The sequence below is a fragment of the Tenrec ecaudatus genome, chromosome 2, assembly GCF_050624435.1.
Source record: "Tenrec ecaudatus isolate mTenEca1 chromosome 2, mTenEca1.hap1, whole genome shotgun sequence".
Taxonomy (NCBI): Eukaryota; Metazoa; Chordata; class Mammalia; order Afrosoricida; family Tenrecidae; genus Tenrec; species Tenrec ecaudatus.
Window position 1 is genome coordinate 191,146,676 of NC_134531.1, and position 24,850 is coordinate 191,171,525.

General features: G+C 55.7%; 1 protein-coding gene across 6 annotated transcripts; it reads right to left on the reverse strand.

The window, feature by feature from the left end:
- Window positions 1-2,492: 2,492 nt before the first annotated feature.
- On the reverse strand, window positions 2,493-22,530 carry RNF44 (ring finger protein 44). Of its 6 annotated transcripts, XM_075541997.1 has the most exons (12): window positions 11,843-12,001; window positions 11,047-11,149; window positions 7,277-7,418; window positions 6,971-7,163; window positions 6,475-6,642; window positions 6,087-6,263; window positions 5,839-6,000; window positions 5,622-5,746; window positions 5,428-5,515; window positions 5,206-5,327; window positions 4,991-5,090; window positions 2,493-4,804 (listed from the first exon to the last, which is right to left on the reverse strand). In XM_075541997.1, exons 3-12 carry the CDS (start codon window positions 7,381-7,383, stop codon window positions 4,742-4,744), a joined length of 1,305 nt encoding a protein of 434 aa, XP_075398112.1. In that variant the 5' UTR covers window positions 7,384-7,418; window positions 11,047-11,149; window positions 11,843-12,001; the 3' UTR covers window positions 2,493-4,741. The 6 variants fall into 6 exon arrangements, with proteins under 6 accessions (XP_075398112.1, XP_075398114.1, XP_075398115.1 ...); XM_075541999.1 differs by lacking the exons at window positions 11,047-11,149; window positions 11,843-12,001 and adding an exon at window positions 22,332-22,530; XM_075542000.1 differs by lacking the exons at window positions 11,047-11,149; window positions 11,843-12,001 and adding an exon at window positions 17,318-17,423.
- Window positions 22,531-24,850: the final 2,320 nt, after the last annotated feature.

The following is a 24,850-nucleotide window of genomic DNA, read 5'->3' on the forward strand; positions in this document are numbered from 1 at the left end:
GGGGAGAATGCATGCAGCCAGCTCCAGAGCTGCTGCCTCCTCAGAGACAACACCTGATTGCCCCTTGGAAAGATGGTGGCATTTGTGCCAACTGTAATTAAAGCCACGCTGGGCTGCCAATTCATTCATGCCTCCGCTCACTCATTCAGTTGGTCAGAAACTGCACCACGGGCCAACCACTGGTGTAGCTACTCCAGGCAGGCGCAGACATGGCCCCAGACCTGGCCTGCCCTCACCACCCCAGCGAGGGACAGACACTAAACAGAGCAGGATTTCAGCCCCAAGAGGCTTCTCACCAGATGATGTTGGGCCTGTAGACCATTTCTCTCAGGCTTTTGTTACTTTGTATTTGAAATAATTGTAGACTGCGGAAGTTGCAAAACGTTAGTACCGGGTGAGAAGCAAGTGCTGGGTCCTATCATGTGTTAGGTTACTAGTGAAGCACAGATACTTCATCAAATAATTGACACAGTCAGGTAGAGGGAGTGCGCCCTCCCTCACTAGACATGGCACTCACACCAATAATCCATGCAGGTAAGGGAGCTGCAGCTGCTTCCCCTAAGACCTGTGCACTCTCCCGGATACCTAGCATTGCTCAGCAACTGCTGCAGTGCCATGTCCCGAGTCTAACCTTAGCCCATTGGTGCACATGAGGCGATTGACAATACCATGGCTGTGTCAGGTGCACCGTAGTCTTCAAAGCGAGAAGTGTATCAACTTAGAGGCTATGTCGAAAACCAATAGGTTGACTTTTTGTATTCTTGTTTAATAAACGTTTCTCACTTTGTAAATAAATAGTACCCTTAGTTTAACTCAATGGTAGCACACAAAGGCACAGATTTGACACTGGTATCATTCATTGATCTTAAAAGCTTGATAGACGCTCATGTGCGCACAGTATGTAGCTCTATGCACTTGCGTCACATGTAGATTGCGTAACCACCCACGGAATCAAGCACAGGAGGCTTCCATTGCCACAAAGACTTTTCTGGTCCCCTTTCTCCCCCACCTTCCTCTTACCCTCATGGTTACTCCCATTGTTGGTCCTGAGGGGTTTCTCTGCCCTGAATTCCCTGTGCTGCGGGCTCTCATCTGTAGCAGTGTGCGTGTTCTGGTCTAATCCGATTTGTAAGGTAGCACGGAGGTCATGACAGTGGGTGGGGTGGGAGGAGGGGGGAGAAAGCGTTAAAGAACTAGAGGAAAGTTGTATACTTCATTGGTGCTATACCGCACCCTGACTGGCTCGTCTCCTCGTGACTCAATTGTCTACAGATGGGCTTTGGGTTCTGGGTCTTAGATGCCTGATGGTCGCTTGTTTATCTTCAAGCCTTTAACCCCCCCAGATGCTGTATCTTTGGATAGTTGGGCACCATCAACCTTCTTCACATTTTCTTATGGTTAAAAGATTAACCTTGATTTCAACAGTGAACGTCTAGTCGGTACGCATCTTCGCATTTTTGGAGTCTGAGTCAAGAAGCACATAGAGCCTCCGTGTGCTGGTACTCGGTTCATAGCCTCTCAAGTCCCTTAGCCTACAGCCCTTCCTCCCCCACCTTTCAATAGCACTCGCTGCGTTGCTCACGATTTATAGAAGTAAAACACACACTGATTCAAGTTCCTACCCTCACCTTTAGTACCACTGAGTCGCTTTCTTTGAGTCGTTCCCTCACACCTCCTTTTCTGAGTCATCCCCCATTAATGGAAACTCCACAGGCCCTAAGGCCCCCGTCTAATCTCTCGAGTCGCTGTGGTCCGTCTGATCTCCCATATAGGAAGTTCTTAAAGACCACAATGCTCACGGCAGACCTTTCTCTATTAGTCAACCTACCGGATCGCTTGGTTCGAAGAACACTTCAGGGGATACTTTTTGGTCTAAAGGTTCAAGGTTTTCTTAGGGGGATGATTTCAGGAATTCATCTACTTTTCAAGTTTAGGGTCCAGGTCTACGAGAATTTGAAATCCGTTCTACATTTCCCTCCCTTTGATCGGGATTATTCTGTGAAATCTTGGAACAAAATGTTCAGTAGTCATCATCTGGAAAGGATGCATTTGCACACCTGATTCATAACAGCAGCAAAATCAGAGTTATGAAGTAGCAATGAAAATATCATGGTGGGGGGGGGGTTTCACCACAACATGAGGAACTGTATTAAAGGGTCGCAGCATTAGGAAGGTTGAGAACCACTGCTCTAGAAGGTCCACTGAAACTTGTGCAGCCTCATAGCCACCTGCCGGCCTCCACCATCAAGTGCCGACTGAGTGTGAGGGGGCACTAGCCTGCGACCTGAACCTGGGCTTCCCATACAGAAAAGTGCCAACAGAATCCCGCTGCATTTCTGGGTGAACATCATCATCACCGAGCCCCCAACAACCACAGCAGAGGTCATGCCTTCCTGCCCCCTCATCCCGTTCCCCTCCAGACCCCTACCTGCACCCTGGGGATTTCCTGCCAAAAGAAGGCGGCAAACAGCGTGGGCAGCACTCGGTAGACATCATACATTTATTAGTGAATATCCCTCTGAAATCAGCAACAATATTAAAAAAAATAATGATTGCACTACTTGGTCAAGCAGAACTAGCAACTTTCCTTTTAAAAAAAGTACAAATCTGTTAAAAATTTCAATCAGTATACACATATATATAATACAACATACTAGTTATGTTAAATGCTACAAACCAATGTGAATCCAATAGAATGGAAAAAACCACACATTTAAGCTTTAAGAACCATTTTTTCTCTATATATTAGCATTTTCTCAAATACATACATGGGAAAAATGAGGTAACTGTAAAATGTGCAAGGAACAGGGCCCCCCATTACATGTATTTATATATATACACACATAGAATTATATGTATACATATATAAATATAAAACCTTTCCAACACACGACACAGGCGCTAGACCCAGCCAGGGCTGGGACGGCACCCACGGTCATGCTTAGGCCAGAAGTCGGTCAATCAGAGTAAACAACGACAAGCCCCCACCACAGGAAATCATTGGTAACATGGCATCTATAGCAAGATCAGCAAATCACAAACATCCTAAATAATTGTCTTATAAATCTTTTTTTTTTAATGATTTTTCTTTAAATGTTGTGCCCCACCCTCCCCCAGTAGCTGCTCGTTGGCATCATGGCTGCAGCCGAGCCGACAGGACATGCAGGCGAGAGCCCGTTTCCGCCTGCCCCAGGCGCTGGGACGGGTTTTTGCAAACCTCTGCTGGGGTGGGGAAGGGAGGGGGGTTGGAGCGGGTGGTTCTCTGTGTAAAACACGTGGGTTTTCAACACTGCTATAAATATAGAAACGTCACCTGGAGTTATATACAGTAAGACTTTGGGTTCTCCTCGGGGCTGGGGCCAGGCTGATGGGGCCCCAGGACGGGCTGGGTGGGGGTGGGGGCCAGGGCGGCTGCAAGAACGATGGTGGTTGGAGCATCCCTGAGGCAGCAGGCGCCAGGGGCTGCCTGCTAGGATGTGCCGGCCCCACACGCGGTTCGTTCGTTCGGGGCAGCTACCCCAGCGGGGGGAGGGGGCTTAGAGGAGAGGGGGGACCAGGAGTTGGGGGAGCTCAGCCAGGCCCTCCAGGGTCCCCTCCCTCCAGACCGTGCCGAGCAGGGCCCAGAAGCTGGAAAGGGCCCCGTGGCAGGGGGCCACGCCCTCCTTGGTCCTTGGTCCCTGTCCTCCGGGAAGCCCCAGCAGGTGAGAGGCGGGTCCTGGCTGGAGGGAAATGCCCTGAAAAGCGAGCTGTCCCGGTCGGCTCTGGGGACGTGTGCAGTACAGTGCATGGCAGTTATCAGCTGAGCACAGACCCCCCCTGCCGTGCGCCCGCCCGGCCCAGCCCCAGCCGCTCACATGCACGCAGGCCGGGCCACTCTGGTGGGCATCCCTGCTTGGGGGCACTCGGTCCTGGGTGGTTCCTATAACCCCCACATTAAACCAAAAGGGAAAAAAAAGTTTTTAAAATCCACACCCCCAAATCCTATACGCGATTTTGGGCCAAATGAATAAACGCAAACCGCTGCTCCTCACACTCATGCACAAGGACAGGGGGTTGGGCAGGCAGGCAGGCAGGCAGGTGAACCTCGCAGGGAGGCCGACAGGAGTGGCCCTCAGGGGCCTAGACCCCTTGTGGTGCCTACTGTCTGCTAGGCGGGTGGGCTCTGTGCCCTCCAGCCTGGGGCAGGGGAGTGGAATGTGGCCGCAGTGAGGGTCTCAGAGCCAGGACCATCCAGCTCAGCAGCCCGAGTCTGCCTGACACCAAGGTGGGAAGATGCGGCTAGAGGCTCAGGAAACGGCTTTGCACCCACCTGCCCGGGCGCTCTCCAGCACCACCTGGGTCAAGAGGACGCCACTTCAGTGCAAGAGACCAGGTGATCCAGGAGGGGCCCTGCTACCCATGCTGAAGCCCGCCGTCCCCACCAGCGCCAGGGAAGGAGTCCTGGCTCCCAGGGCTGAGAAGGAAGAGACAGGCCCCAGACAAACTGGAGAAAGCCGAGAGGGGGGCTCAGACGGCCCCATGGCGAGAGGACAGGCAGGCCGATCGGGGAAGGAGTCTTTGGAGCTTGGCAAATGCAGGGGGCTTATTGCAGGGGCGTCTCTCAGGGCTGACCCTGGCACCAGCTCGGGAGAGGCAGGCAGGATGGCGGGGCAGTCTCGGGAACTCCCTCCCATCCTCCTGGGGTCCCGCCCCCCAAGGTTCCGGAGCTCCGGGCAGGGCTCTCCTGGACAGCTGTGAGGCCTCACTCGGCCTCCCTGGGCACCTCGGAGGCGTCTGCCCGGCAGATGGGGCACGTCCGGTTGGCCTGGGAGGAAGGGGGGGCGGGGAGAACAACACATCAGGCTGCAGCCTCACCTGCCTTCTGCCCCCCACCCCCCAGTTCACACCCTCCCGGCTCTGGGGACCCTGAGGCTCCTGCAGGGAGCGGGAACTTCTGGATGCTAAAGATGAGGGGGGAACCATCCAAGCCGCACCCTCTCTCCGGTGTTACCTTTAACCACTTGTCCACACACTTGGCATGGAATTCATGGTTGCAGGGGAGGACCCGGAGCAGCTGCCGTGCCTCGAAGTCGCTGAAGCAGACGACGCACCTAGGGGTCAGGGAGGGAGGCCCAAAGTCGTCTAGGTTGGCTGAGAGCCCCGTGAGGGTCCAACTCCCCGCCCCGCCCCCCCACTGGGGTGGTACCAGGGGCACTGGGCACTCACAGTGTCTGCTCTGACTGATGGCTGTCATGGTTGAAGCGGTAGGATGGGAGCTGCTCTATGTCGCCTTTGGTGAGGCCTCGAGGCTTGGCATCACCCAAGCGCTCTGCCAGGTTCAGGAGGGCCTGCATTGGGGGGTAGGGGGGAGGTCTGGCACCAACCGCTCTGCGGTCAGGACTCTCCCAGCTCTGCCCTGCCCCGCCCCCGTGGTTGATGCCCACCTACCTCATAGTTCTCCATCTCCACATCATCCACATCAAGGTCCAGGCTGATGGTGGGCCCCATGGCAGTGGGTGACATTGGCAGCATCGAGCTGAAGGGGACAAGTGTGGACCCTCAGGGGCAGACAAAGGACAGACGTTTGCCCGAGGACAGTGCAGAGACCGGCAGTGCCCTGGGGCAGAGCTCCTGGTACTCACAGGAAGTAGGGTAGGAAACTGGGGTAATACGGTGGTGGCGGCGGCGGCGGGGGTGGTGGTGGCATCGGCTGTTGCAGGCGGTATCTCTGGGTGCTCAGTCTCCGCGGCATCATGTGGGAATATGGCTGTGAGGGAGGGATGAGCAGCAGGTCAACCCAGGGCCACACCAGCCCTGCCCTGGGGTGTGTGTGTGTGTGTGGGGGGGGAGGGCACTCACCATGCCGAAGGGCAGCTCCTGGGGCAGCGGCTCATGCGGCAGGTAGTGCAGCGGCACGGAGGGAGAGAGGGTGGGGCCAGGCGCAGAGGTGGAGTAGGTGAAGCTCCCCAGGGGGTGCTGGTCCCCCCGCAGCTCCACATCGTTGTCAAGCCGCTGCAGGGGCTGGGGATGTGGGGTCTAGGGTTGGTATGGCTAGCCAGGCGAGGGAACTCCCATGGGCCCTGGCTGCAGCCCTGCTCCCCACTCACCATCCTCGGGTGCTGGGTCTGCAGTGACATGAACTGCCCCAGTGGCGCCATGTGGGGAGGCTGGGTAGGCGGGGCTGGCGGCGGTGGCGGGTGTAGGATGTAGTGGTCGCTGGAGAGGAGGGGCGGGTAGACCTGGTAGGGCACTGGGAGCTGCTGCATGGTGCATGCCTGGATCAGCTGTGGGGAGGGCACGGCTGGACAAGGCTCCCCGGGCTCAGGCCTGGGTTGCCCACCAGCGTTGACCTGAGGCAGCTTGGCCCCAAATGGGGCCCACTATGCTCCTCTCCTGAGGTGAGGCATGGCCTATGGACTGGGCACTGCTTTGCCCCCAGATAGGGGCAGGGGCGTGAGCGTGGCCTGGGCTGTCCGGCTCCCTGGGCATACTCACTGGGGGCGGGAGGCAGCACAGGGGGTAGTGCTGTCCGCTGAACATCACGGAGCATGCTGGGAGCTGCTGGGCACTACAGCCAGGGAGGGGCTGGCCCGAAGGCACCGGAAAGCCTTGAGTGGTCACGGTGGTGACTGTGTAGGACAGAGGGACGGGTCCCTGGTGCACCTGTGGAAGAGGAGGCCCAGCGACTGTAGGGAGGGAGGTCTGGTCACTCAGGCTCCCTGTAATAATCAGCCGGGGGCCCTCCCAACCTGCAGACTTGGCTGCTTCCTGCCCCAGGAACCAAGGACCCCCTGGGAACCCGGTGTGCGTGGAAGGGACTACCAGCTCTGCATAGCCTCTGTCTTCTGGCCTCAGTTTACCTCCCTGAGAGCTGGAGCTGGAGCACGCAGCAGTGACAGAAGCGGGGCACCAAGAACTGGGGCACTGTGCACACCCTGTAGACTGCTGAGGCTGGATGCACAGTGGGCGGGGAGTGTTGGGGTCCATGTACCTGCTCGTGGAGATCAACCATGAATGGGCTCTGCTGAGTGGCTGGGTGCAGCATCCGGGGGCTCCCGCCGGCAGGAGCCGAGGCTCGGCGCTGCTCCTCTACAGAGAGGTGAGGTGGTCCGGGTGGCAGCTGCTGGGAGGGTAAGCGCTCATCCTGGGCAGGTGGGCCGGCCAGGGGGCCCTCGCGGCCAAGGCTGCACCACAGAGAGGAAGCTCCAGTAGCCTGAGGGAGCGCCTCCCTGTCCTCCCAGCTGGCACCCCCAACACCCCAAACCTGACCTTCCAGGCCAGGGTGGCTCCTTCTTACCTGTGCCGGAGCTGGCCAGGGACACTTCCAGGCCCTGCCGAGAATCGCCGCTGACCCACAGGTGCAGAGGGGGGCCACCTAGTCACTGCCACCGCCCATGGTCGCATCAGGGGGTGGAGAGACTGGGCTGGGGCTCACACCCCTAGGAGGCAAACAGATGAAGAAACTGAGGCACAGAGAGGCCCCGCTCACTCGCTGCTGGCCCCATCTGGTTGGGAGAGATTCAAGCCTCTGCAGTCTGATCCCAGGGCCCCCACGCACCGGGTCTGGCCCCTCCCAAACATCGGGTGGTGCAGCTCTGCCTTTTCAGCAGTGGCCTCAACTTCCGGCTCTGTGAACCAGGAGGAGCCTCCCTGCAGTCAGGGCAGGTTCAGAGGCCGGGCGGCTGGCTGGTGGGCACCAGGAGGGTGGAGGTTCCGGGGGACTCTGGTTTCCTCTTCCTCTGGCTGACTGACAGGCAGGAACGCCGGCCGGCCCCCTGGTTCCTGCTCCAGAGGCCCCTGGTCCAAAGCAGGGCTGTATTCATTTTTTCTTTCTTTCTTTCTTTCTTTCTCTCTCCTTCCTTCCTTCCCTTCTTTACCTGTCCAGCCCCTGACTACCCCTCAGAACATGGGCTCCGAGATGGGGGTGGGGGGGATGGATCCCAGGGCCCCGTGAACTAACTGGTGGGTCTGGCATGCACCCAAGCCCTGGCTCCAAGGGTTCCTAGGGTGGAAGGTGGGGCAAGTGGCACAAAACTAGGAAGGGCCCAAGGCAGGAAGTTGAGAGGGGATAGTTCCCCTCCTAGGTTGGAGCTCAAGGTTTGTGGCAGTAGTTAGAGGCCCTGGCTTATTCTGATACTTCCAGAGGTCGCTGAGGCTGCAGAAGACTCTGGAATCCGTCAGGCCTGGCCTCAAACAGGACCAGCCCTGAGCCCTTCCCCAGTTAACCTAATGCCCTAGCATCCACCATGTTTCTCCCTCTGGGCCACGTCCTGCCTGCTGGCAGCCAGCGGGAAGGACCACTTCCTCCACGTGGGTAGTGAGAAACAGAGGCCTTGGGGGAGGGAGGGAGGGGATAGAAGGAGCTGACAGCTAAGAGTTCAAGAAGAAAGAAAATGTTTTGAAACTGATGGTGACAGCAATTGTACAATCATGCTTGATCTATTAATTGAATTATGGATTGTTAAAATATCTGTAAGAGCTCCCAATAAATGATTTTTCAAAAGCAGCAGCAGCAGCAGGAGGCCTCCAGAGGAGGCTCCATGTGCAGGACCCAGCCCTGGGCCCAGCAAGCTGTGGACTGAGGGGAGCTGGCCACACAACACCCCCGCCCCCACCCATCTGATGGTGATGAAGAGCACAATGATGGAAATTAAGGAGATGACTGAAGCCTGGCCTTGGAAAGGGGAGAAGCAGCAGAAAACCTTGTCCCACTGAGCAAATGTTTCTGCTCAGCCCCTCAGTTGCCCATTGGCCTGGGGCATGAGCGCTCTTTCTTGGCCATTAGGCCACTGCCCACCACATGTTTGTGACATCCAGCACGGGCCGAGTGCGCACACCCATTCACATGTGCACACTGTGGCCATCAAGCTAAGCCAGCCCCAGGAAAATGAGAAGAAACTCACAAAGAGCAGAGAACAGACTCCAGGCCCCACCCCCGAGTCTCGGGAGGGGTCTTTGGAGGGGTGGGTACCAAGGGCCAGTGTAACAAATGCCCTGTAGGTTTCTCAGAACAGCCAGGTCTGGGGCCCCAGAAGCCCCACTCCCGCACCCCGTTCATCCACCGAGGAGGCAACATAAAGGCAAGTATAGTGAGTTCCGGGCCAGTCTGACAGGGGCCGGCCTCTCATCATTTGTCAGCCAGGACCTCTGCTTTTCCTCTTACACCAAGCCTTCTGGCTGGTGGTGGCAGTGCCAGGGCACAGGTGTGGGGAGCCCTCAAAGGCCCAGGTCTGGAGGACTCTCCCTTGTGACCAGCTCACTTCCAAGGCACTCCCTCCCTCCTCAAGAGGACAAGGGGCACATAAACCAAACCAGCCGACGGACCTGACTTTTGGCTGTGGACAAGTGCCCAAAGCGACAAGGCCAACCATCACGTTATCACACAACACCCAGACTTTTGGCCAGAGTCTTGGCTGAAGAGTTTGGACAGATCACTCGCCCTCTAAGCCTCAGGCCTTCCAGTAACAACCCCTTAAATTAGAGCAAAGGGCTCACAGACGGTGACAGCACCCACGGACATTCAGACAATCCTGACTCATAGCGACCCTGAGTCCCAGAGTGGAACCACTTCACAGGGTTACGCCACGGTAGCAGTGCTTTGTGAAGTTTAAAGTCAGTCTGGATGAGAGAAGTTATTAGAACATAAGTTATGCTGGCCCCCAGTACAGGCAGGGGTCAGCAGGAGGCTGCGGGGAGCATGCTGCTTTGGAGAAGAAACCTGGTAGGGAGGGGTCGGTGCTTCACTTCCTAGGAGAGGCGCACTTAGAGGACACACCCACGTCACAGTAGAGCAAACTGAGGCTGGCTGTGACTTACTCTAGGCCACAAAGCTAGAGAGGGTTTGAACTAGGCAAGGCACCAGAGGCCCCCAAAATGAACTTCCTTATCCTGATTCTCTCCCTGGGGAGAGGAAAAGCAAGTGGGGCCCTGGGGGAAATTAGCAACTTGCTCAAAGTCAAATAGCAGGAACTACCCCTAAACCTGCTCCGCCTTTCCAAGGGTTCCCCCCCCCCCAAGGTGTGTACAAAGGTAACCTTGCAGGTTCCAGCAGGTAGTTCACATGCACTCTGCAGCATTCCTGCCCCTACCTCCACAGACAGCCAGTTCTAAGCAGCTACCCCTACCCTGCTTTAGAGAAGCCTCGACCACGTTATTTGAACCTGGGGATCCGAACCTGGGGATCTGTGTGCACCGTTGTTTTTTTTTTAGCAGAGGAGTAAAGTTAGACCCTAGCAGCTTGAGTAGACTAGCAGGCTGAGAATCTACCCCACCCCCACACGCCTGCCCCAGGGCAGGTGAGGAAGGCTCCCTCTAATTGACTGAGCTTCTGAAGGTGTGATGCCTGGAGGCCCTGAGGGTCAGACCACTAGTCTCTGAGCCAAGTCCTTGGCCAATTTCCTGGGTGACCTTGGGCAAGGAAATGTCTTACTTCTGTGAGCCTCAATGGCCACCAGTGTAAAATGGGAGGAGAAATCTCCTGCCCAGGGTACCCCAAAAGTCCTAAGACTATAAGTAAAGAAATGAGGCGGTCATGTTTCATTATTAGTACGGGAGGCAATCAGCGTCCCTGTGGGCCGGGCCTCCCCCAACGCAGACCAGTGGTATCTTGTAGCTACCCGTCTATTCCGCTCCCAAGATGGGCTGGGGGGCCGGGGCTGGGACACGAGGGCCCAGAGGGGCCGCTTCACCTCCCCCAGCTCCTTTGTGCCTGGCTCACGGGGACCCATCACGGCAGGGGAGCAGACTGCGGCGCCGGGCCGGAGCGCTGTGACTTTAAGAGCCGAGGATCCGGACCATGTGCTCGGCGGGAGACAAAAGCAACAACAAAGGAAGTGGCGGCAGCAGGGGGAGGGGGCGGCTCCTTCCCCTCCAACCGCAGCGCTCAGCCTCCTGAGGGGAGATCCGGTCCGGCCTTGGGGGTCCCCAGTTCCAGGGGTCTCGCCACCCCCAACCCAGCTCCCATGATTAACCCCTGGGAAGCCAGCTAGATCAAGGCCCCTCAATCCCAGAGGGCAGGAGTCTCAAGGCTGTGGGAATCGGGAGTTAGGGGCCCTGGCCCCGACTCACCTTCGGCCGCCTGGCCACACGCTGACTCCTTTGTTCTCGCTCTGGGACAGCCAAGCTGGGCAGGGCGCGGGAGGGCACCCTCGACCCTCTAAGGGCCCCCGACCTGCGGAACAATGTGCTTTCCTTCCCACCCCCTGGTCCGGGGGCAGCTCGGCTCCTTCCGGGGCCTTCTCTTTGTTGTCCTCCCGACCACGTCTGCTTCACAAGGCCCACGCGCGGTCCGCCTCTCTCAGCCTAGGCTCCCGAGAAACGGGAGGGGGAGGCGGTGCAGGACGGGCCGTGTTTGCGCGGCTGCTGGCAGCTGGCCCTTTAAGAACTGTCCGCCGCGGCAGCGGAATGTAACAAACCTCACATTTGATTCACAACATTCAGAGCGGCGGGGTCGCGCGCCGGGTGGGAGGGGGCTCGCGGGGGCGCGCCGGGAGGCTCCGGCAAACAGTAGCCGGCTGCGAGCCCGCGAAGACTCCACCCCGCGACGAGAGCTCCGCCCCGCGACGGCCACGAGAGCCAATCACTCACCGCAACCGGGCACGTGACCACTGGACCGCCATCTTGAAAGACGGGCTCTTTTTTTAAACCACCTCCTGGCCCCCACCTCCGCGCTTAAAGTTACCGCAGCGATAGTTGAGAGGCAAGGGGCGGCGCCACAGGTCCTGGCCTAACGGCGGAGACCCCGATCCGAGCTATCGGCGGCAACTCGACGCACAATGCCAATTCGCGAACCCCCACGCCAATGAGCCTCAGTTTCCCTGCCTGAGAAATGGGTCCCTCCAGGAGAGCCGCGGTCCGGACTTACGGTGTCAAGGTCCTCTCCTTGGGGAGGGAGCATCGTCCGAGCCACTGAAGTGCAAAGGGGTGGGGACAGGCCTCTTGAGCCAGCCCAGAGGGTTGGATGTCACTGACAACCCTGGGCCGGCCCCCTTCGCGGAGATGACGTCAGCTCCGCAAGCTGCTGCGCCGCAATGACATCACGGCACTGCTGCCCGGTAGCTCCTTGTTTATACTACACGGCGGCTTTAAAAAAAACTGGGAGGGTCTGGCTCGCCTGACGGACCAATGAAGGGCGGCGGATGCAAATAAGCTAACGTTGGCCAGCCCGGGGGATTGGCTCTGCGCGCACTGACGTAACAGAAATTTAGCGCCCGCCCCCAGCGTGCTGCAGGAGGGGGAAGGAGCGGGGAACAGTTTGTAGGGAGCATGGCTGAACTGCTCGGTCGCCCGGCACTCGGGTTCCCTCAGGCCGGCGTCCCCACAAAAAGGAATTTGGGGAACTAAGCCCAATGAAGCCCGTATACGTCCCGAGTTTCCTACTCTCCTCAGTCCCAGCAGTTATAAGAGAAAAAGGATCACCAGTTTGCCCAGTTGACAAACGGGGACCGTCGGGAAGATTAAATTGGGGTGCGGGCGGGTGGTGGGGCGAGAATGGGGCATCATTTGTCTCTGGTCACACAACTACAAGTAGGGGAATCTGAACCCCAGACAAAGACAAGCTACGAGTTCCTTTGTGCCTCGATGCCTGCCTAGTCTGACATACAGAGTGCTACAGTATCTCACCATCAATTACAGAAGCCAAAGTCATTCTTAAAAGCAGTAATACCCGAAATGTCCAAGATCTCCGGACAGGCTATGCAAAGGAGGAGGCATTCACAGAACCGGACCTCTCTTCAGCCCCCACGGAGGCCGTTGGAGGCGTGAGGGCCTGCCCCCAGGAGAGCTCTACACAGGGCCGCGGGTGGGCGCGGGGCAGGAGTCGTTTTCAGTGCTTTGATATATTTCATAACCCCAAATTTAAAAGTTAAAGTTGAATACAAGGTGCTGGACAGCGTGTAACTACTTTAAATCAGATACGCATATACAGCAGCAATGGGTACAGTAGTTAACTATCCCCAGAGAGAAATAGAGGGGAAAACTGGGTTAAGAATAGATTTTTTTTACTCTATATGTTTTGAAATTTTCTTTTTTTTTAAACAACCCTGTTAACATGTTTTAATAATGCCTGATGGTTTTTTTAAATTGTTTTATTAGGGGCTCATACAACTCATCACAATCCATGCATGCATCAGTTGTGTAAAGCACATTTGTACATTCATTGCCCTCATCATTCTCAAAACATTTGCTCTCCAATTAAGCCCCTGGCATCAGCTCCTCGTTTCCCCTCCCTCCCTGCTCCTCCCTCCCTCATGAGCCCTTGATAATTTATAAATTATTATTTTGTCATATCTCGCCCTGTCCGACGTGTCCCTTCACCCACTTTTCTGTTGTCCGTCCCCCAGGGAGGAGGTCACATGTAGATCCTTGTAATCAGTTCCCCCTTTCCAACCCACCCTCTCTCTACCAGTATCGCCACTGGTCCTGAAGGGATCATCCACCCTGGATTCCCTGTTTCAGTTCCCATCTGTACCAGTGTATATCCTCTGGTCTAGTGAGACTTTCAAGGTAGAATTGGGATCGTGATAGTGGAACTAGAGGAAAGTTGGATGTTTCATCGTTGCTACCCAACACCCTGACTGGCTCTTCTCCTCCCCGAGAAAGCCTGAGTTTTTAAAAGAAAACTGTAATGGGGTTGGTTTTAAGCTGTTTAAGGCCTAAGGGCTTCTGTCCATTTAAAAGTCAGAAATGTCCCCCCAGAAAAGCCATCCAATGGACGCGAGCTAGAAGGAAGTTTGGGGGGGCATGCTTACCACAGTGTAGTTTAGATTGGCAGCACTCAGTTTCAGAGGAACAGTGACTGAAGTAGGTTCCTAAACGGCTGTCAGCAAATCTAGAAACATGGAGTCCAGTAGATGATGCAAGGCCACAGATGCATCCAGGTGGGAGGGACGCAGTCCTGTGTCACAGATGAAACTGTGTGTGCATGAGAACTATTGATGTAGGGGCAAGTTGTCCTCAGTCTCCTCATCAGTTTCCTCTGTGTCCTCCCTCATCAACTCTCCCTTCACCTCCTTTCATGGATCTAATAGTATCCGCCTAAAATGTGTGTCAGCTTCACTAGGCCAGCAACCCCAGAGGTTTGGCAGTCATCCACAAAATATGATCTGATGTGATCAGTCTGAGTTGAGGATGGAATTAGGGTAGGATGGAAGGCACTCAGTTTCCTTGGGGTGTGGCCTGCATTTTTAACTTACAAGAGATAAACGGAGAAGTAAGCAAAGGAAGGACCATCCCACCAAGAAATAAGGGTAGGTAATAGGGTGCATGGGCCAGGGGTCTCTGTGCAGAGACCCAAAGGAAGATTGATGAAGACCCATGAAGATCACCAAGGAGCACTAGAGAAAAGGACCGTCCAACAGAACCAACAGAAAAAGACCCTTCCCCTAGAGCTGGCACCCTGAATTTGAACGTCTAGCCTCTTAAACAGTGAAAGTAGATTTTTTTGTAATTTAAGTTTCATGAGCACACACCTTATTTTTATTACAACAGGGGATTCTTACTCTTGAAAGTTCCCAGTCTCTGCAGCTGCTTCTTCCTATGCCTACCTTCTCTGGTTTTCCCATTGTGTCCCCATACCAAGGAAGAGCCTGATAAGCAGAATTCTACAATATAGGTCAATATGACTATAGCCTGAGGCAAGTCAACTGTTGGCTTCTAGGAAGATCTCTTGTAAGCCTAAGAGCCCCCCCAGAAGCTACTCCTATTCAGATTCCTAAACAGGAGAATTCCAGAGCCCATCAGGAATTTTAAGTGGGAGATTCCTCTGAACAGTCCAGCCAATGAATCTAGCACATAATTCTTTCTGAGCTGAGAGCAAATTGTGTTACGTAAAGCCATCCACTTGTGGTATTTCTGTTGTATCAGCATTAGATAACCAAGACTGAATTTGGTACTGGAAGAGTGTGGCAATGTGGAAGTGGTTTTGGAACAGAGTAATGTGGTAGAAGTTGGAAATTTTAAGTTGCCTAACTGTAGAAGTCTAGATTGCCTTAAAGAGACTGCTGGTGGAATTATGGACATCAAAGGCAGTTCTGGTGAGGGCTCATCAGGAAGTGAAGTGAGCTGTAGCCCTGGACAGCACAGATAGTGAGAAGCAACAGCAGAGAAAGGGTGGCATCAGAACCAACCAACCAATGCAAGATGGTGTGGGAGTTAACCCATGAGGCAAGAAAGCCTATGGGTAGGAAACTTTCCTGGCACAGTGAGGTGGCCCTGGGCTTTTTCCTGTACACTCTGTGGCTGACCCAGAGTGAGAGAGCTGAGCACCTTCAGGCAGAAGCTTACTGGCAGAGTAGGGTGCCACCAGGCCCTTACTGGTAGTGCTGAAGAGCTTTCTGGCACTTGCCTGAGCAGGGTAGAGGCCAGGCCAGCCCAAGAGATTCGTTGTAGCTAACAGGCCAGGGAACCAGGAGTCAGAAGCTGAAGACACAAGCAGCACAGGGAGCAGAGCTACCTAGGTTTCAAAGGGTGGGGCCACAACTTCTGGGGCCCAAAGGGTGGGGCCATGGTTTCTGAAGCAACAAAGGGTGGGGCCACACCCTCCTATGTTTTAGAGAGTCCAGTCCTCACCAGCTCCTTTCTGGAGTACAGAGCTACTTTTCCCAAGTGCCATGGGGATAGGGCCACATCTGCTGCTCAAAACAGAGGGGGCAGGGCTGCCATGGGCAAAGGGCAGAAAAGAGGAGCTCGTTGAGGCAAAGGGGGTGAGGTTGCCAATTATCTGGAGGAGTAAGAGACTAGGGCTACGTAAAGTGCTAAGAGCAGAGTGGCTGTCCCAGTGGGCCTTACAAGATGAGGAGGTCAATCCCAGGGCCAAGGAGCCACCACTGAGCAGCCAGAGAGCATGGCAGGCAGGGAAGTGGCCCAGATGGTCTCACAGAACTGAGGATTATTTTCAAGCCTTGAAAACTAAATTGTTCTTCTTTTTTTTAACTTTCTTGGTGCCTGTTATCCTTTCTTTCCCACCAATGTCTTCCATTTTGAATGGAAATGGCTGTTTTGAGCCTGTTCTACCGCTGTGCTTTGAAAACAGATAACGTGTGTTCTGCATTCGCAGACAAGGAGGGATGTTGCCTTAGGATGAAAGCTGGGACTTGATTTTAAGACTAGGATGATAGGATGGGGTGCATGTGTTTTGCATGTGTCGAGGACATAAGGGTGCAATGTCATGGATTTAATTGTATGTCGCCTCCCCCACACACACACCTAAATGTGTTAGCATGGCCAGGCTATGATTCTCAGTGATTTGACAGTGTTGGTCAATCAGTTGTAAGATGTGAGTGTAACCGTCTCACTCACACTCACACACTGCTCTAATCCCATAGAAAGGGGGCTTCCCTGGGGTGTGGCCTGCACGGACTAGTATTTTACAAGCGATAAATGGAGAGGTAAGCAGGAAAGGGGGCTCTGCTACCACTGAGAAAGAAGAGCTGGGAGAATAACACGTAGACTTTGGCCCTGAGGGCTTTGTGCCAAGAACCTCCTAGATCAGGGCAGCCTGATGCTATGCCCCATGAAGCCTGCCAGGAACAGAAGCTAACAGAGAGAGGGGCCTTCCTGCAGAGCCCAGAGACAAGGCCTTCCTCTCCAGCTGGTGCCCTGAATTTGGACATCTAGCCTTTAAACAGAGGGAATAAAAGTTCCGTTTGTTAAGGGTTTATTTGTTCAGTAGAACTGAGAAGTGAAGGAAAAGCCTATATGCTTCCCAATCTTTCAGTTGCCCCATGGGTAAAGGCAATGGCACAGCCTTGCCAACCCCCGAGGGTCCCTACCTTTGAAGGCCTACCTCGTGCCTGTACAGGGAAAGAGCCTGCAGCAATGAGCCGCTACTGCCAACCAAGGAAGCCTGGCCTTTGGGGTTCACTGCACAAATGTACACCCCAGCTCACCCCCAACCTTTCAGGCTCCACTGCCCCTTGCCCTCTCACAACCATGGTGGTGCTCCTGTGTGTCTTCCCTGCCTGCCCGGCTGCCTACCCTCTGAGAGTCGGCTCCGTCTCACCTCTTCAGAGGAGCCGGTGGGTGACGGCCGTCCAGCTTCCCTGAAGTCCCCTAATGCTCAGCTCTGACACATCTGCTGACCTGTCACAATTGCTGCCCCTCTCTCATTCACTAAGCACCTCCTGGCCTGAGGGGCATGGGCACTTTCAAGTGCCAGCCCCCCTTTCCTGGCAGGGAGGCACCCTAGGAGTTCACTGTTGCCAGTGTCCAGACTGACTCAGTGAGCGTCTAAGACAAGGCGCAACTCCCCACGGCGCTTCTCAGGCTGTAATCTTCATGGAAGCCGCTTGCCACATCTTTCTCCTGGGGAGCAAAGGGGGGTGTAATTTAAACCACTGACCTCTGGGGAGAAGACAAGAGCTTGACCACTGCGTCACCAAGGATCCTCAACAGAAGGGTTCCTTTACCCACTCTCATTTTACAGCTGAAGATCTGAGGCTCGGAGAGGGGAAGTGACTTACCCAAGGGAGGCTATCTTACTAGCTTGCCACGGAAACCACTGCCCCACCCCGCTGCCTCCCCAACCCCCTACTCAATCCTGTTACATCATTTCCAGCCTCTGAGCTCCCTAGTTGCTGGGCAGAAAATGTCCCCAACACTCCTGCGGTGACGTGGAATTGCTCAAACATGACTCGCCTATCCACGTCTCCCTAACTCCCACCAAATGACTGGGTGGGACCACACAGAGAGGGTGTGTGAAACACGAGTCTAGTCGTGGGGACTGGTCAGTTTCGCGGTTCCTCCGTGCAGCAGAGCCATCAAGAACAAAGAGCCACTTTCGGAGCACGGCGGAGATCCGCACTCAAGTGGCAGGGCCCTGGTGGTGTTGTGGTTAAGCACTGGGCTGTGATCAACGTGGCCGGCAGTTCAAAGCCACAGTCAGGAACGCTCAGGGGGCACTCTGGGTAGGCACTGCGTTGGAGTCTGCATGGCAGCTGCCCCAGAACAGAGGAGCAGCACCTTGGACCTCATGGCCACGAGGGAGGCAGCAGGCAGGCTGAGGCCAAGGGACCTCAGGACTGAGGCCCAAAGGCAGTCTTGGCAGCTGGCTGAGGAGAGCTGCAGCTGTGGTCCAGGGACTGGATCCTTAATTTTGGCCTGTGAACGTCCCTATTCATCCATCATCCTGCGTTCCACGTAAACGACTGCAAGATGATGGGACGGCTGTGGGCCGAGCAGCTGGCCTGGAACAGTGTCAAAGAAGGATGGAGGTGAGGCTGAGGCGTGGCTGACCCCGGCTTGGGGGCAATCAAGCTTGGGCCAGAGAGTCGGCTCCTTCTCCCTACTGAAGTTGAAGGAGGTTAGCTGTGCCCCTTTCCCCCCAACATTTTCTCAACACCTTATTTACGGGTGGCAAAATCCTGCGCAACCTTTGGGACTCAACTCAAAGGCCACCCCTCTGGGCCTCCCTGGACCTGCCATCGGGTCATTGGCCTACGCTGGGCTCCTTCCACACACTGTTGGGGCAATCGTTTGGAATCTCTGTGAGACTGCTGCCTCTAGCCCCAGCCTCGTGGGTCCCACTTGTGTGGCCCAGAGCCTGGTTCATCTAGCCCTAGTCTTCTGCGCCATCTTGCATTAGTCTCTGCCGTAGTTTCTGTGTCCCTGTCATCTCCCACTGTCTCTGGGGTTACAGCTCTGTCTCCTGGGTCTAGGTTCCCAGCACAGGGATGCACTCTGCTTCTAGGTGGCAGGCAAGCCCCCCTCCCCCCCCCCGTCTCCCTTTCTGACTATGGGATGATTCATTTTAAGCCTGGCAAATGCCCAATGAAGGGGCTGGGATTGTATCTCTTGCCCCAGAATGTACAACCAGGAAGTCCCTGCCCGGCCTTCTCTCTCACTCATTAGGCTGCAGCTCTGGTTCCTGAGGCCCCAGTCAATCCTCACCGCCCCTCAGGCTCCCCCAGGGTCAAAGCCTACCTCCCCTACCCAGATACTCACAGTCACTCCCTTGCTGGCTTCTGAAACCAGTGGGAGAGGCCACGTTTGATCAATTTTCTTTTTTTCAATAGAAGCCGGACACATGGACTTTTCTGAAAAAATCAGCCTTTTTATTGCCCAGTCTTCTGATTGGAGAACAAATGTGGGACTGTGGCCTGCACATCTACTGTGCACCTGGTTCCATTACTATCTCCTGCTTGAAGGAAGGGTCTGTGTACACTCAGTGTACATCTGTGCAAAATGGTGAGGTCAGGAAGTGCCTCCCCACTGCAGAATCAGGAAGTGTGAACAAGTTGCGCAGGGGATGACTGGCCCAGGTGATGCGGTGACTTAATCTGGCTCTTCTAGCCAGGAATCACAGAGACTATGGGTGGGACGCTGAAAGAAGGTGCCTGTGGCCAACCAAGGGGATTAGATAGCTTGTTGATCATGAAAATAAGGTGAATGGGACCTTAAAGGGGTAAGATCATGCTAATTAGGTGTAGGGAACCCTAACAAGGGGGCTGCTCAATTTTGACATGTTAGGCTTAACAAGGGTCATTCCATAGGCAGAAAGGGGAGCCCTGCCAACCACCAAAAACAGGAACAGGAGCAGAGTGCATCCCTGTGCCGGGAACCTCCTATACCCAAGATACAGAGCTGTAACCCCAGAGACAGTGGGAGATGACAGCAAAGGCAGAGGAGATATGGCAGGAGACTAATGAAAGCTGGCACCGTAGCTTCCAGGCCCATGGAAAGCCGAGTGCCTGCAGGCAAGCTTTCTAACAAGGCTGGGGTACCTTTGGGCACTTTTCAGGGGAGCTAAAGAACTTTGTAACACTTGATCAAGTAGGGTAAAGGTCAGTTGGGCAGAGAGCCCCCAGTGACAGGCTTGGAGCCTGTGTACAAGCCTGGCCGATAAGAGGATTTCCTGACCAAAGAACAGTATATCTTGAGTCTTTTCTGATCCTGAATTATAATTTGGTCTTTCCCTGGTGGGCCCTAGTGGCTTAGTGGTTACGAGTTGAGCTGGGATCCACAAGGTTAGCAGTTAGAAACCACCAGCTGGTCCTCAGGAGAAAGATGGAGCTTTCTACTTCTGTAAGTTACAGTCTCAATGCTGCTCAAGGGCAGTCTTGCCCAGCATATAGGGGCACTATGAGTGACATCGACTGGGTGGCAGTGAGTGGGGTTTTTTTGGTTTTACTTCCCTAATAAACCCCACGACCATGAACATTGTCTGATTCTGTGTGGCTATGGCAACCAAGGAGCACCCCAGCGGGGAAGTGGAGTCCACGGAGGCCAGGCTGGGGAGAGGTGTGCAGACTGACGCCCACCTCACAGGAATCAGCCGGGGGCTCCCATCAAGGATTTTTCGCCCTGAGAAGTACAGGACCTCCCACACCACCACACCACTTTCCCACCTGGCATCGGTGTGAGTTTGCTTAAGCAGAGATGAGTGCCCGGCAAGGTCTGGGCCGGCCTCCTGACCCATCTCTCCCATGCCTTTGAGCAGCCTAGGACACCCTGTTGTACACAGGTGGAAACTGGGTGACAGGATGTGACTCACTAAGGGTCACGAAGCCATTAAAGAGGCAAACCTAGCATCACATTCTAATCTCAAATGAAGCCGGGGTTCCTGGAACAACTCAGGGTCCCCACGGTTACCCAACAATCAAAACCACAAATGTCCCCAGGGTACGAGACCACTGAGGCAGCAGGGACCAGTGGGTGGATCAAGATCACAGGGTGAGTGGGGTGGGGTGGCAGGCACACTAACTCCCCGTCCTTCCCAGAGCAAAGCACTGGATGCTACTACATTCCAGGTTCCTCCCCCAGGCCCCTGGTGCCAGCTCAGGCAGGCTTGGGCAGGAAGAGGAGGGTGGAGTCATCATTTCCTGCAGGGGCCTTCCCCAGCCAGCGTTCCCCACCTGTCCAAGAGCTCTGGACAACTGGACAACCGCCTTCTTTCTTCCCCCAGGCTCAGAAAACACCCAGTCTTTTCTCTCAAGGCTCTTCAAGCCTTCTTCCAAAGAGGCAGGGGTCCAGTTCCTTTCCCAGAGCAAAGACAGGGGAACCGAGGGTGAGGTACTGCCAGGGACGCATAGCACACCCCGCTTGAGCTGGATCAGGCCTCGGGCCTCCCAGATACTGAAAAGCATCAGACCCTGCCTGGCCCACAAGCAGGGTAGGGGCTGTCTGGACCCCTGCCAAGTTTCCTCTGCCTCACACTTCAGCCGGGAGGGGTGGCTCTGCAGAGGTCTTGGCTCAGGCCTGTGGCTCTGTGTCTCCAGCCTGAGTCTTTGCATAAGTTATGTGACCTCTTTCTGCCTGTTTCTCATCCGTACAATCGGGCAATGGTGACACTAGTAAGCGATGACTTTTATCGAGCACTTGGTGTGTGGCCAGCACATACTCCCACAGGCTACCAAGAGGGTAGGAGCACCTCCATGGCGACATAGAGCCAAGGAAGCCAGCCTGACTGCGCTTGGGCCCTGCCTCTCCCTCTTACTAGCTCTGTGACCTTGAAGACGCCACTAACCACTGTGGCTCTCAGTTTTTCTAGGGGTAAAATGGGCACAAGGAGCGAATCTACATCAGTCAATGGCGGCTCTCACCGTGTGTGTATCTCCTGCTGGGTACCCGGTTCACTTTTTAGGATTGGGCCTGCGCTTGCATACAGAAGCTCTGTGAGTGTGGTGCTGTGGGGAGAGAAGGGAGTCTCCCCACGGGCCCACCCCCACGCCTCTGCAGCGCTCATTTGGGTACCCTAAAGTCTGTGGAGAAGGAAGCAAGAACGTCACCCAATTGCTCAGAGGTAAAACACTGGGAAATGAGTCCTACTGAATTCCACATTTACCCATGTAAGTGCCTCCTCCGCCCTCTACTTCCCCCTGGCCTCAACTAAACAGCCCTGGAGCAGAAGCAGCAGGTGTGACTTTGGATAAGTCACAGGCCCTGTTCCCCACCCCCCACCCCCCCTGCCATCCTGACATCTTGAATGCGGTGTCAGCGGCACTGGGACACAGTGGTCCGTCACCCGAGACCTCAGTCTCTCCAATCTGGCCTTGCGGCTCTCTGTAAAATGTTTGGAATAGCCATGACAGGTCCAGCGGCTGTAGCATCCCTCCAGCTCTGACCCGGACACCTGGATCCCAGGTGGGTCCAGATCTGCCAGGGCCGTGACTGGGGCATGCGCGGGGCTCCCTGGGTAATGTAGTTCCTTGGGTTCCCCGTACTGGGCTACTTGGACCTAGCAGGAAGGCCGGGGATGGGGTTCCCGCGCCAGGGGCAGCTAGCCCCCGCCCGACAGGCGCAGGAGGAGGCTTGCGAGGGGCTCTCGCGCTGTTTTGTGGGCCCACGAACGCCCCCTAACGCTCCTCCTCACTCGCCCCGCCCGGGGCCCGCGGTGCAGGGTCCCGGCCGGGCGTTACCTGGGGCCGCGGCGGGGCTCCACCCCCAGCCGGCGGCTGGCGCGTCGCTCCCCGCTGCAGCCGGGGTCCCGGTCCCGCTGCGGCCCCCGCTCCGGCCCGCGCAGGAACCGGCCGCGGTCCTCACCAGCCAGGCGCGCGCGCGGGCCCCCGCCGGCTGCGCAGTTCCGGGCTCCCCCACGGCCGCCCCGGCGCGCCAGTGGAACCACCTGGACTGCACCAAGAGCGCGGCGCGCGGCGGGGAGAGCGCGGCCGCGGGCGTGGGCACGCCCCCCACGCCCCCCCGCGTCTGGCGGCAAAGGGCGCACAAGGGCACAGCCCCGAGGGCCCGCGTCCCGGCCGCCCACTCGCTGTCTGTCTGGGTGACCTTGGATGGGTGGCTGCCTCTGTTTCCTCGTCTGCGAAGACGGGAAAATTATAAGACTCGGGGGCCGTTCCAGGACTCTGGCATCTCGGGGTGTCTGTTCCCCTCTCCAAGCCTCGGATTCGCTGCGGGGGGCGGGGTTGTTATACAAAGAACAAAGGCTCCGGGGGTCTGGAGATCGGGGTTCGTGTGACTTTGGGGTCCATAGTGTCGGTGTCTGCCAAATGGTGATGCTGATGGCTCCTGCAGAAGGACGGGGGAGGACGTGGGTGAAGACATCCCCGCACAACGTCCCCGCCCCCGCCTCTATTCCCAGCGCTAGATGCCACTCCGGATCGGAGCCTGTACTTTATCTCCAGCTCCGGGATGCCCCCAGCCCCGAGTCTCTGGGGTGGGGGGGATGGGGTATTAGGTTGGTCTCGGACCACAATTCCCAGCGTGTCCCACTGTGGTGGCACGTTTTTTTTCCACAGGCCACGCCTCCCAGAGGCAGGTTCGAAAGGGTCCCCGCCTCCCACGGGATGGTCCTGTCATGTGGCGGCTGCATGGAGATAAGTTATGAAATTGAAGACAGACATCGGGAGGTGAAAGAGTTTATCTAGGTCCCTAGAGTTGGTGCCCAGGTGTGACACCCAGAGGATGCCTCCTCGCTGCCTTTCATCCTTCAACACAATTTTTACTTTTCATCAGGATTGTATTGCAGTCGAACAGCTATGTAGGTACACAGTAACATCTTCCTCTTAGAGCCCAGTGAACACACACCCACCCACACACCTCCTGTAGCCAAAACATTGATCAAGATCTAGAACATTTCCAGCACTTCAGAAAGTTCGCTCGTTCTCAGTCACCTACAGACAGAGCTATTGATCTGTCCCCGGGTATCATAAATCTATTTAAGACTTGGTGCACACAGAACCCCACGGTCCCCTGATGTCTGGCCTTGCTCAGCCAGCACATTGCTGTGTGGTTAGTCACCTGTTCTCATGCCCAGTCACCGCCCATCTGCCAGGGGAGGCTTTTGTGTTGCTAGGATACTTCACACACCAAGGCGTGAAGGGGAACGGCCTGGCCACCTGCTTCTGAAAAACTGCCCGTGAAAGGCCTAGGGCTTACCCCCCAGCCCAGTCTAGACCCAGTCACAGCGGGGGGCGCAGGCTCAGGAGTCACCCCAAACCAGGCGCCAACTCACCTGGCAACTCACACCCCACAAGTGTTCCAGTGGATGAATATGTAAACCTTTTAAATCCAATTCCCGGAACAAGTGGCCTCTGAGTTCCAGCTGCCCTGGTCTCTCAGTGGCCCCAGGGGCCAGGCCTCTTCCTAGCGTGGGCTGTGTGCACAATCTCCTCAGGCTTTCCTTTCCTTGCCTGTGGCTTGGCCTGCTCTGCTTTCAGATAGATCCTCGCTGCAGCCCATTGCCTAGTACCCAGGCACAGTGAGCCCTCAGCAGACACGGCAGGTAGCACCCCAGGGAGCCATGTGGCCCCAGACTGCCTTGAGCCTGAGGGCTGAGGCATGAAGTTCCATCTCAGGGCTCTGCTAACTGCAGTGGAGAAAAAAAAAAATGTTATACTTCCCCCTATTATTTCCAGTACAGGAGTTCTGGTGGTGGAGTGGGTTATGTGTTGAGCAGCTAACCACAAGTTCAGCGGTTCAAACCCACCAACAGCTCCTCAGGTGACAGGTGAGGCAATGTGCCCCCATAACAATGTAAAATCTCAGAAACCTAAGGGAGAAAGTCTACCCTGACCTATGAGTTGCAATTGACTTGATAGAAGTGAATGGGTGGGATTACTTTCTGATGTGGAAACTGAGGCTCAGAGAGGGAGAGAGGCTTACTCCAGGTCACACAGTCATTGAAGGACTGAGCAGGAAGATGAACCCTGGTCTGCCTGGCTGCAAACCCTGCCTGTGGTAGAGAGTGATTTGAGGAACCTGGAGGGAAGGCTACCCCAGAGGGGAGAGAGGATGTGGAATCTGGGGTTTCTAGAAGGCATTCCTGGGAAATGAGGGGGAGTAACTCTCAATAAGTCAGGAGCGATAGTGTGGATGCCACCTGAGGGAGTAAGCTCTCCATCATTAGAGGTATGTAAACCATGACATACCAACCACCAGGAAGGGACACTTTGAAGGGAGTTCATGCCCTGACAGGGGTTCG